Source organism: Scardinius erythrophthalmus, assembly GCF_964197995.2.
Source record: "Scardinius erythrophthalmus genome assembly, chromosome: 12".
NCBI lineage: Eukaryota > Metazoa > Chordata > Actinopteri > Cypriniformes > Leuciscidae > Scardinius > Scardinius erythrophthalmus.
In genome coordinates this window covers 7,519,153-7,532,131 of record NC_138232.1, presented here as the reverse complement: position 1 = coordinate 7,532,131, position 12,979 = coordinate 7,519,153, and the positions used below count along the sequence as shown (strand labels likewise).

Sequence of the window (12,979 nt, the reverse complement as noted above, 5' to 3'; positions counted from 1 at the left end):
TCTGGAGCAAAAAATGCTTTTTGCTGATGCACAATTTTTTTTCACTGCCTTGGGTAAGCATAGAGATGTGGCAGATATTTACAGTTTTTTTTTTTTTTTTTGTATTTTTACTCTGTAATGCATACAGACTCTTATTGCACTTAAATAAAAAGGTACTGAGGCAGTGCCTGTTCCATGGTGCTTTGATATGTATACAGAGACTGTATAAGGACATTGTTGTGCAAGAATGATCCATTCCTTTGCTAATAGCTGAGACAACATTTTTATGGGTACTATATTCAATGTCTGGTTGAAAAAGTATAGCTGAAAATTTATTTTCTGTGCATTTAGTCAGAATCATGAAAATTAAGTAACATCTTTTCAATTACTTATCACATTTTATATGCATTTTAAATATTTTATCGCATTCCAAGGTTGCTGGTTAACAATCCAACAACATTGTGCATTTTCACTGTTTGATTTTTTTCAGTGACTTTCACATCGTCTTTCTGTATATATTTGTATATTTTTAACGCTGCTAACTTCGCATCCCAAAGTTTCTGGATTGACAACCGTATTTAAATGCATGATTGAATATGATTGACAGTTATGATCATAGCAATGGACAGAACAAAAACAAATTATTTAATGAATAAATAGGATAAAATAATATTCTTTGTATTTCTTATCATAATTGTTTCTTTGCATTTAATTTGAATTTATTGTTAGTACTGGGCTCACAGATCACATGGATAGGATTAGGGTACTTTTGTACTGTGTGTGAATGATCGTGTTCATCTGCCACCAACAAAGACCATTTTTGAACCAAGAAAACCCCCGGATTGTTATTCATCATGAGGCGTTATTACTGTCATGCTTTATTTAATGAATTTGCATTAAGAATTTAGTGGTTACTTTTCTGAAATAAGCTAGCTTTGATGCGTAACCCCTCCAGTCCTACTCGCCCGAGCGGGACTAGAACTGGCGTCTAAGGCATGGGAGGCGGGCACGCTAACAAGGAACACAGGCTCATTGGAAAAACGTACCTGTGGCAACATTTTTGCAAAACGCAAAATACATACGTACATATCACTACAGTTTCCAACAGAAATTAACTCAAAAACAGCAAGCACTTTTAATCGTTTTCACACACAATTGTGATTACAGGGGCAGATTATGGATTAATAATCCATTAAAAATCTTGTTTTCATACGGCACCTTGCATAATTATGTTATGACCTCAAAACACTTTTTACCATAGTCCAAATTTTTATAAACTAATATATTTTGGAGTTTGCATCATTAACCAGCTCCATATGTTTAGTTTTACTGACATACTAAACTTGCTCTGTAGCTCAGCTGGTACATAATTGTACTTGCGGAGAGCAAGTACAGAGAGCTCGGGTATACGAATCCCATGAAAAAGTAGTCACGATAAAAGCTAAACGATAAAAACAAGCTAAAACACTGTGGTTATGATTGTGTTTTTATGTCACATTTGCTTTTGTTAACACTATCGGGTAGGTTTAAGATTTAGTGTAGGTGTACGTTATTTTAAAATGGAGCATCAAGCTTTTGGCGCCACTCACCGGACATTTCAAATCAGATCTGCAGTGAAACGTGCAAACTCCAACCTAATTAAATGTTGCCATATTCACGTTCATCTGTTTCGGAAAAAAAAAACACTTTTAGCGCCGCTCACTGGGCATTTCACTTTGAAACTGTCGCGAAACGTGCACAACGCAACATATTTTGCGTTTGGCAAAAATGTTGCCACAGTTACGTTTTAATAATGAGCCTGGGCTGCTAACATGGACGCTAAAGACCACAGCCGCTAGTGTCAATCGTTAATGTGCCTCTGGAGATCAGGGGAGTGAGGTTTACCTGCACAGTTCTCACTAGCTGGCCTCCGTTACATATATAGCCAACAAATGTGACCTTCGGAGAGCACAGCCTTCAAAATTAGACACAGCAAGTTACATTTATTTACTGAGCGAGTCATTGAATCAAAAATAGTCAAGTTTAGTGTAGTTTACATAGTAGTTTTTTGAACTGTATAAAAGCAATAAAACGTTTAAATATCTACATATACTTTATTCAATCACAATCTCACTTGTCAAAGTGTATATTAATGTAAATTTATGTAAAAATATAGTTTTTAGTGCAAGCTTAGCTAAGGAAAACAATTATATAAATTCATAGTTTTTTTATGGCTGATTTATAAGTGTAATTTGACAGGCAGCTTTTACCATTCAAGTAGACAGTAGCATTACCTAACATGCCTGCCGAGAGAACTGACTTGCCTCAAAGGGACTTTGTATGTACCACAGTACTGAGTGATTACACACTCTGGTACTTCAAAGAGGACCGTGATATTACTACAGTACATGATCAAAATACCATGGTAATACTGCCATGATACCTTTTTTTGTCAGTGAGGACTCTCAGACTAATCCAAAATGTTTCAGTCAAATGAAAACATCCCTCTTAGCATCTATTTTTTAACACATTGTACTTTGATGGTCAGCATGAAAAAGCTGAAGCCATTATCTAAGTGGATTATGAAAAGATTCCATCAGCTCTGACTGAAACCTTTTTCAGGCTTTCCCGTAAAATAGCTCTGAAGATTCTGGAAGGAACGGACACATGTTGTAGATGAGTAAAGGAAATTGCGAATGACTGGGAGAAACCAAGGCATTTATGCGTAGAGTGCAGGACCGTGTGGTTTATGAGTGAGGTACATCTTCATTAACTGCAATTGAGGTGGGCAAGGCTAAGATAGATGCAGTTTGTACTTTTGAAAGAGAAACTCTTGTAAAACAGTTGATCTGAAGATCCTAATAAGAGGGTTTGCACAAAAACACTCAGTGAATTTATGAGCGTACGAGCTCAACCCGCAGTGAGGACTCCCCAGTTGCCCTGTCGCTGCACCTGCTGCCTCATTTTCTCAATAACACCAGTGTTTTAGCTGTGAGCTTTAAATGCGCTTATATCAGCACTCGTGCTCGAGGCCTGTCATCTCCACGCGCTGCTGCTTAGTTTCCTCCGCCTGCGATCTGTCTTTGATCACAACTCTCTGGCTGATGAATGGCACCGTGTAGTCTGCATTTCAGAGGGTAAATATCCATTAAACGTTGGGCATCTGTCTCTGGGCGGCCTGGCTGAGGAATGAATGAGAATCGGCCTCGCTGATGCCAGGTCAGTGCAATGAGCTAAACATGGAGTCCTGCATTATTCATATTCCTCCGCTGTGAACAGATGCAAATCTGATCTCCAAATTCAAACAAATTTTTTCTAACATTCTAACATAACATAACCATAGACCCCTGCAAAAAGGAGAAGTATTTGATCTCTTAAGTTGAAGAGATCATTAAAGGGGGGGGTGAAATGTTAATCTTGAGTACCTATAGAGTAGTATTGCATCCTTCATATCTCCAAAACGTCTTTAGTTTTATTATATTTATAAAAGAAAGATAGGCTGTACCGAGTCTTTCCGGAAAAAAACGAGCGGCTGGAGGCGGGCCGTGTGGGCGGAGCTAAAGCTGTGCTAACCGAGCTAACAACAACACAGAGAGACATTTGAAGCAGTTTACTCACCGCATGCGACAGCGAACCTTTATCATTGTGACTGCTCGATCCTTAAGCATTAGACGATCTGCAAATCCGTCGATCTGGGCTTCGTTTATAAAACAATCATCGTCGAAATGCAGGGAACAAAGAGTCTTGCACAACCTCTGTTAATGCTTCGAAAAAACAAACTCCATCCACTGTTCCCTTAACGCTGGGTTCTTTGGGAATCTGTGCAGGGTTGTCTTGCCCTGGCAACCAAAAACCCACTTCTTTGGTGACATTGACTTCCCTAAAAGCCGAGCATAGCGCTTTGAGGTAACGTACTGCTTTCGCTCTCTTCTCTCTCTGGTCTACGAGTGCGCGCGCGCCCGCGGAGAAGTGCCCTTAGGACCCATATAAGGAAATTCCGCCCTATCTTACGTAAAACAGAGCCATACTCGAAAAAAACTTTCCGAAACTTGTGCAAACCAGAAGGAGTATTTTTGGAACAAAAATACTCCTTCAAACGTACAACTTAACTTTTGAAACTTTGTCCATGTTTAGCATGGGAATCCAACTCTTTAACAGTGTAAAAAACTCAGTATGCATGAAACAGCAATTCACCCCCCCTTTAACATATACACACAGAGGGTCCTAAAGAGCTTCTTCAATGGTTAGCCTTGAGCATTAAAAACTCTTATTGTCAGGTTGATGTTCACAATTCACAAATTCAATTAACAATTCATGCATTACATATAAAAGACAAGACACAATACGTCATGTTAAACCCATAATCCACATCATCCGTATCCCATATTGTATGTTAACTGCATGTTCGTGGGTGCAAAACTATTTTAATTTGCATATTCAGATTATATCCCCCCCCCAAGGTGATCATCAAAGTGTGAAAGTGAGCAGTTAAATTTCATCACAATGAAGAATTACCCACCTCCATAACAATGTGAAAAGAATCAAATCTTGAAGACTGGAAGTGCAGTCGGAAATCTCTCTCAACTGTTTATCATCTGTTCATCAGTTTAATGTATTAAATATTAAGTTAACATTTGTTTGGAAATGAGCCATGTGTACATTATCACACAGGAGCCTTGCAATTTGCACAGAATGAGTTTAGGAATGCTACTGACTTTGTTTGGTCATGGCTAAGTGAATGTAAGAACCCTCAGATTGCTTTCTTATCAATTATACATTCACTGGGATAATGCCACTCTGCTTACCAAAGGAGAATGCCAAACAGCAGGAAAGGAAAGATACAGACGCAACAGCGACAAATCCAATCTCACACATCTATGTATTCATTTCAAACCTGTGAAAAGACCAGTTTTATTTTTCAAAGCTGTCCCAGTTATGTCCAACCCAGGCTTCTTTACTTCCAGCAAGACCTCCAAAATACCAATTACATTTAGTCAACAGGTCTTTTTCATCATGTTTTTAACTTTAGCCCATTATATTCTGACTGAAATGGCTACTGCAACAGACCAAACTTTAACAAATAATTATAACAAACTAAATAAAAAAGTAAAAACATTTATCATCTAATAATTAACTATTGTTTTATCATTTATAGTCATAATTCATTATTTTCGTTAATAATTTGATTAATTTATCAAATAATTTGTCTTAATTTAATTCACAAATTTTATAATTGTATTACTTTATATCTATAATACAATAGCAGATAAGGATACTAAAGCGTTTGAAACTATTAGTCCTTTCATCAGTAATTTCGCTGACACTTTAGGTCAGCGCAAAACCAGCCTGAACCAGCATGGAAATTGAGTTCCACCATGATCAAGTTCAATCCAAATCCACAGCAAAAATAAACCCCAAACATTACTGTATGATAATGCATTTACCTTAAACAGTCGGAGGATATTAGCCACCATTATAGACACGGAACTGGACGACGCTCCAATGACACCCACCACCCTTTCTGGCTTGGTAATGATGGGCGATCCACCACCTTGGCACTTCACATCTGTGCCGTCCTTTTCGATGAGCGCCTGGACAAAAGTAAGAGACTGCTCCAGAGCGTGAGTGTCCCGTGAGCATGTGTCCAGAATGCGGGCCCCCAGCGTGATGTTTGGGAGCAGTTCGTGGTCATTGTTGATGCGGTCCAAAGCAAAGAGCATAGCTTCCAGACGATGGATCCCCTTTTCCTTTTTTAGCTCACCGCAGGGTTTCCCCTCATGACCCCGAGCATGAACTGGAAACAGGCCGCCCAATGCAATGTCCCCATCAATCCGGATAGAGTTTAGATGTGTGTGGCCTGGACCTTTGGGCTTTGCAGCCAAAACAGTCAGGAAGAGGTAGAGAAGAACCAATGTTGAGGCCTGACAGTGACGGTTGGTCCATCCAACCATTTTCCCCATGGCGGAAGACATCGCACCAAGCCTGTTTCAACCCAAGCGTGTCTATTTTTGGATCTGAGATGTGTCACAACTGAATTAATGGGTCAATGGAGGCACCCTTTAACAGGGCACAATCTTTTAAAGTTCATAGTTATGTCACGTTGCGATGCATTTGTAATTGAATGGAATGCTCATCAGGTTCCTTAGGCAGTAGTTCTGAGTCAATCCGCTTTATCTCCTGTCAAGGAACTTCCTCTAGGTTCCTTTTATGAGATTAAAGGTTCACCGTACGTCTTTGGTCCCTTGCTCCCTCTAGGTTTCCAATTGCCTAGTCTCCTGATGGAGGAGGTTGGGGGTCTTGTGCTGCAAACACAAATCTTCACCAACCCGTGAGTGCCTTTCTGGAAAAAAAAGATAGGAAGAGTTAGCACCAGAGAATCTGTGTCAGTATGGGCATTGCAGGAATTATGTTCTTTTCCTTAAAATTTCCTTTACAGCATCTCATTGAAAACCGCTTTCTTACTGAAAACTCACTTGCGTTTTCTCACATGCACCCCCTCTCTCTCTATAGTTTGAATTTAAAATGTTGCTATGGGCTCCCAAGGTCGAGAGAAATATGCTTTGGCTCCCACATGTCTCTTTTCAACATTCTGAATGAAGGAGCTGCATTCCAATGAAGAGCTCCTATCCAGAGAGAGGGAGAATTATCTGTGTAATGCGATGTTTTCGTTTTTTTTTTCACCCCATCTGAAATGACAAACTCTGATAAAGGAAATGAGTTTGGTTGATGAAAATTGTTCTACACACACCGCATACTGACATAAAGCAAACCCTTTAATCTTTTCCCCAACGGTCACAGCAGGATATTCAAAGTTCTCGGAATGGATTGTTACTTTGGCAACCTCGAGGTCATGATTTAATTTAAGAAATGAGATTTAATTTGTATGACACTGTCCTCGATGAGGGGACGAGTTATCTCCCACAACTTTGACAGACACTGTTATCATTACTCCCTTAATCATTGCCTAATTGGGTTAAAATTTGCATACTGGAATATTACAACAGGCTTTTTTTCCAGTATGCATGTGCTTACAATTTGAGTTGCTGAATCTTTTAAACTTTTGTTTTAATGGTTAGTGCCAAATATGGCAAATTGATCTTGCCATATTTTTAATGCCTACACAATATCGTTATCATGCACCATCGTGATTCACTGCTTGACTTGTTTTCACCTCCTCCTCTGTGCATCTTTCTTTTTTTTTGTCAGAGTCAAGCATAGCATTAAAAACTTCCTTTATATTGCTCTTGATATACAGTACTTTATATTTTTAAATGATCATCAATGTAGTTACGGTCTTGCATACTTGAGAATACTGTGCATTTCTTTAAACATTGATGCAGTTTAAACAGTTATTTTCAAGCCTTGATCGCTGCAAATCTTTTTTTGCACCGTTTCGTTCATGTCACTTATTTACAAGGTGACAGAAAAAGCTTGGAAATTCTCTTTTATGCCTTTGTAAGTTCTAACTGACCTGCTCTCATTCTATCTTTTTTTTTTTTATCTCTTTCACTTTTTCCACCTCCTCCCCTATTAGTACACTATACGCTGGCTCCACACTTCTCCTCTAGTGCACAGGCACTTCAAAGAATTACAACAGGGCTTCTGAAGTGACTATGAAATGCTTTTTCAATGTTGGCAAATGTGCTTTGATATTAAAGAGTGAACTGGGGAATCCTTCCTTTGGGAAAAGAAGTTCGTGAGAGAGACCACGGTGAGGCTTGAAGCACATGTTCCACTCTCCCACGCTCACAGCTAAGGGAAACATTGCCAAACACGTGAGAGATGGAACGCAGCCTAGATTCAAAAGTGTTCGTCTTGAATGGTGTTGTTAACAGTGTTGGGGAGTAACTAGCAATTCTACTAACTCAACTATTTCTCAGTATTGTGTCAATAGCTCGGTTATTTTAGTGTTTATAGTAATAGTGGCATGGCTTTTTAAAAAATACAGCACTTAAAAAAAAAAAATGACAAAATGCTATATTTTGTTCCACGTACATCCACAAAAATGTCTCAGGGTTTAGCTTGACTGTAGCTTAAGTAAATTCTGAGTAGTTATAGCTTAGGAAGCTACCGCTCCAAGTAACTTCCCCAACACTGGTTGATAATAACTCCCTGTGATTTTTTAAGGAAAAGCCAAGCTTGTTAGGTGACTGTTGACCCATATGAAGCTGTCAGCATGATCTGCGATCATTGCTGTGATTTGCGGGGAGTGTCAGCCCTACCACAGAAGTTAATTTAATTCATTAGTTAAAGTTAATTGACACTGCATGGCTGTCTGAGGACGTAATGGAGATATAATAAGCACTGAGAGTTCCTATCAGCAATAGGCTTGGAACCGATAGTGGATAACAGCAATTATAGATTTTTTGCTCTTTTTGGGGTAATTTTCAGTTATATCAGATCTGGAGTGCTAGAAACAGTTTGGTGTATTTAATTAGAAAATTCAGAATTATTGAAATGTTAAAACTTGACTGAAGTTCACATCTAGCGTTAAAGAGGTAGAATTTACACCACCTTTAATGCTTGTGTTTTTAAGCAAAGAAAAATGTATTTGAGCACATCCAGTGCTATTTGACTACTACACTTAAGAAACACAGCATGTTAATATAGCACGAGTTCAGCAGTGAAAAAAAATCATGGTAATGCCTTTCTTTTTCATTTTAGCTCAAATAGCCTACTGTGAGGGTATCACCATAGTATTCTTTAAACTAAGCACCATGTAGATATGGAATCAAACACTACTTTGTGTGTGTGTGTGTGTGTGTGTGTGTGTGTGTGTGTGTGTGTGTGTGTGTGTGTGTGTGTGTGTGTGTGTGTGTGTGCGTGTGTGCGTGTGTGTGTGTGTGTGTGTGTATGTGTGACTTGTTTTCCGGTAAATAAATGATCTACAATTTCTTAAAACAAGTGTATTAAGTGTAGTGTATTTATTTTTGAAAATACTTGGATTAAAGACACATTCTTTGAAAACAATCTCTTATTCAATGTTGATTTCCGAGTAAACCTATTTTGATTTGAGGATTTGTGTGATATTTTAACTAGAAAAAAATACTTTTTTTCTAAAGGTACACTCTAGTCCTTGAAGTTGAACTTTTTATTGCTACCAAATCTAAATTTTTCTAGTCTCACGCCATAACCGGCCACTTCTGAGGACAATCTGAATAATATTATACTAGACAAAGTTTTCAAAATACTATTGAGGTTTTGAAATTGCAGCCCTCTAATTGGTGCTGTAAAGAATATGTTTATGGCATTCTGAAATATCTGCATGTGTCTACCCAAAATGCCTCCTGCAAGTGGCCGTAGCACGTAACTCGATTGGTAACCAACACCACATTATAGCCAGTGAATGAGCAATCATTCAATTCTTTTCGGAAAGGGGGAAATGGTTGGAGCAGACTTTTGTAAGCCTATAAAGCAAAAATACCTTCAATGTAAACACTTTCGCTTTATTTGATGTTTATTGGATGGGAAGACTGTCAAAACAACATCCACATACTGGCAAGTACTCAAGACATTGCAAAATCTCACAAATGAGCCCACAACCAGGTGCATACTTTGTGTTTCACACTGGATTATGTTGCCGTCTGTTCCTTTTTATAAAACACAGAGCAGCCACAATTTTAATGTGGTCAATAAACAAAAGAATCACAAAAACAACACAGCACTGACTGTACTGCTCCTTGCTATCTCTAGATAGCAGTTTAAAAAGTTAAGTTGTTTCTACAGGAAATTCAGTAACTGCCAATAATGTTTTGCCTTTTTAAGGGCACTTATTAAAAGTTATTTTCATTTTCAGTAACCCGAGAGCACTGTACTTCCTAATAATCCATGTGTGTGCCAGATCTAGTATGCATACTGTAGAATACCAACCTTTAGTCTGCAGACTGCCCAAGGGAACCTTAGCAACAGGTTAATAAATCTTCGCTGGTGCAGCGTGCCGCAGAGAAATTGTACTGTTCTGATATCATACTCAAGTGTGTGCTCAAGGAAATATTAGATATGGCAATTATAAATAGCGGTAATGAGATCATTATCTGTTTCTCATAACGCAGTACATATATAGTGGATGCTTGTATTAGGCTACACCTCCAAGACTCTTAAAAGCCATTGCTGTTATAAAAGGACAATTACTTATCGTGCGCTGCAAAATTAGAAGCACAAATTGCCGTTTCACTGGGAGTGTTTTTACAGTGTACACATTCTTGATAAAAATTAACCCACCTGCACAGTCTTGGGGAAAGTCACGTGCAAAAAAAGCTGCACACCGCGCCCACACATGCCATTCATGGGTTTCTTTTTAAAGCACCTCCTTGTCTCGGTTTCTTTAAGCGTGTTAGGCTGACACCATTCAGTCAGTAAGAGCAGTAATTGATCTTAAAGGAATAATCTCTTTCCCATCTCTTCTAGAAACAGATGAGATGTGGGCCACAATGGGAGGAGGTGCCATGGAAGACCTCTTATTCTGGGAGTAGATTTTTTTTGTAAGAAGCCTGAAGGTGACATGGTGGATTTAATGCACACCCTTTCGAGCGGAGAAGTTATTTGGGCCTGATCATTCACAGCAAATTCAGTTTAATCAATGTAGAGTGAATCAGGCAGGCTAAGGTCAGACATATTTTCCAATTCACAGCTCACTATGGCTTCAGTTTGAGTCTCGGAACAGATAAGGGGCTTACACAAATAAAGTGACTGTGGTTAGTAGAGAGGGGAGACGTTGAAACACAGTGAAGAGACGGATTCATTTTCATTTTGAGTTGTACACACTGACTTAGTAGTTCCCATCAGTACTACCAAAAGCCAGTCATTAGATAAGTTTGATATCTCAGAAAAATTGGCAAGGTTATTCTGGCAAGATTTCCAAAAGAAGACGTCCATGTTACACTCTTACTTGGACTTTTTTTCAGTTTGCACCATTTCCACGTTGAGTTGGTTGTTATGGTCTCTGATTAGTTGTCATTTAGTTTAGGTATGTGTCGTTAATTATCCTCATTTGCTTGTATACTTAAGTCCTTTGTGTCTATTTATTTGCTGTCGGGTCTCATCTGTGATATATGTGTTGTTAGCTGTTCTCTTTGTGTGATTTATCTTCCTGTGGATTTATTAAAGATAACCTATGCCTTCATCGTGTTTGTGAGTGTTCTACAACACAGCATTGTGACAGTTCATTTATGGTTTCGCACCATTTTATTGTTAGCAGGATTGAGACCACATTTAATTTAAAGCCAAAAGAACAAATACTTTACAAAAAGAGAAAATAAAGCCTATTTTTGGGAACATTAAAAATGTTTGAATTATTTTCATTACAACACAGTTCCCCTAAATTCTCATTTTAATCTTGATTAATTCACATTATTATCATTAATTATTTAATGTTTAACTACCTCAATTTACACATACACCAATACGTACACATGTTGCTAAATATTTTTGTGGAAACTGATTTAAAAAAGAAAAAAAATGTTTTAAATGTCTTATAAATCAATTACTTGAAATAGTAATCTTTTGTAACATTATAAATGTATTTACTGTCAGTTTTGAAAAATGTAATGCATCCTTGTTGAATAAAAGTATTCATTTCTTTTAAAAAAAAGAGAGAGAGAGAAATGATGTGGTGCTCATAAACATCTTGATGGTCCTAAAAGAGGCTTTGTTTTCTTTCAGTTAAATATAATTTCTAATTTCCTCCTTGGGGTGAAAAATGACTCCGAAATGGCTGTTGGAATTTTGTTGGATCTGTGTTTCAAGATAGCACAGCAAAAACACCACAGGTTGAAATGACTTTCAAACATTATCATGTAGGTGCAGGATTTGTTAATATTAGTTGAGCTGTTGTTTACTCATTGTTTCTGAGACCTAAATAATTCAATCTGGGAATTTGGAGCCACATAATCCAATGTATTTTAAACATCAGCTCCCTGTATCTTACAATCACCTGGTTGACTCAAGGCCTAAAGAGACTCCACTAAATTGAAACACCAACGAGATAAACACAACATGACAATTCACAAAGCTTCGTCAACGTTTCCATCACATTAGTGAAATAACAGCATATTATCACATCCAGATAACTGTACAGCCTACAACTGAAATTAGCTTTGGGATCAAGAGAGCACGTCAGGAAATATTGTTCGTTTGAGAGTTCCCTCAGGCTCCCTTGCTGATTTAGGCAAATACCACAAAGTTTTTGGCCCAGGCATTAAAATGTTGCCACGATAAGCATTTCGTTGACTCGCTGACCTTAAGGGCCGTTATTGTTGTCTTGTGATTGGCTGACGGGTCTTTCAGCTGTGCAGATCTCTTTCTACAATACAGTGGACCCACAAGCACACACTGTGTGAAGATAAGAAGCTGAGGCACTTAATATTTTACTAGCTGCCTGCTAGTGAGTACCATGGGGCTTTCACCCTGCCAAAAGACAAAGATAGAACTTGAATGTGGGATGTCACAGTCTCCAAAAAGCTTCGGGACCGCATGGCAAGCAATAAATCAGAACACACACATAAGCTTAAGGTCAGAAACATACTCTACATATGCTACCGCAGAACTTAGCAAACACACTGCAAGCTTGCAGCCCTAGTGTACATGCATTAACATGCATACTTGTGTTTATTTGGCAGTAACAAAGTAGGTAGGTATTGAATGAGTTAGTATTCAGGTAGCTATATATAAGAATGTTAATAGTTTATCCTTAAAGGGGCTATATGCAACTGTTTCCCCAAAATAAACGTAACAATAGCCTTTTTATTTGACCATGTATGACTCAAACATCTCCTGATGAGCATACTGACACACCTTGTCCGCTCACAGTGGGTGCACCTATAAGCCTGTATCCTATTTTTCCTATTTTCTGTCGGGTCGGATTTTTCGCGCGCTGTCTGCGGATGTGACGTCAGGCGCGTTCATGTTAAACGTTTCAGATCACTCTGCCACCACCGCTAGCCAGCAAACAAACTTAGTTTCTCAAACAATATATGTATTTGACTGTTCTTACCTCTGTAAACATAATGTTGACTTCTTTGCA

General features: G+C 38.3%; 1 protein-coding gene across 1 annotated transcript in view; it reads right to left on the bottom strand.

The window, feature by feature from the left end:
* Positions 1-5,693, bottom strand: part of grm4 (glutamate receptor, metabotropic 4) — a 118,941-nt gene extending 113,248 nt beyond the window's left edge. The window contains exon 1 of the mRNA XM_081380068.1: positions 5,403-5,693. Coding sequence (XP_081236194.1) covers positions 5,403-5,678 — 276 coding nt within the window. The 5' untranslated portion in view covers positions 5,679-5,693. The remainder of the gene's footprint in view (positions 1-5,402) is intronic.
* Positions 5,694-12,979: the final 7,286 nt, after the last annotated feature.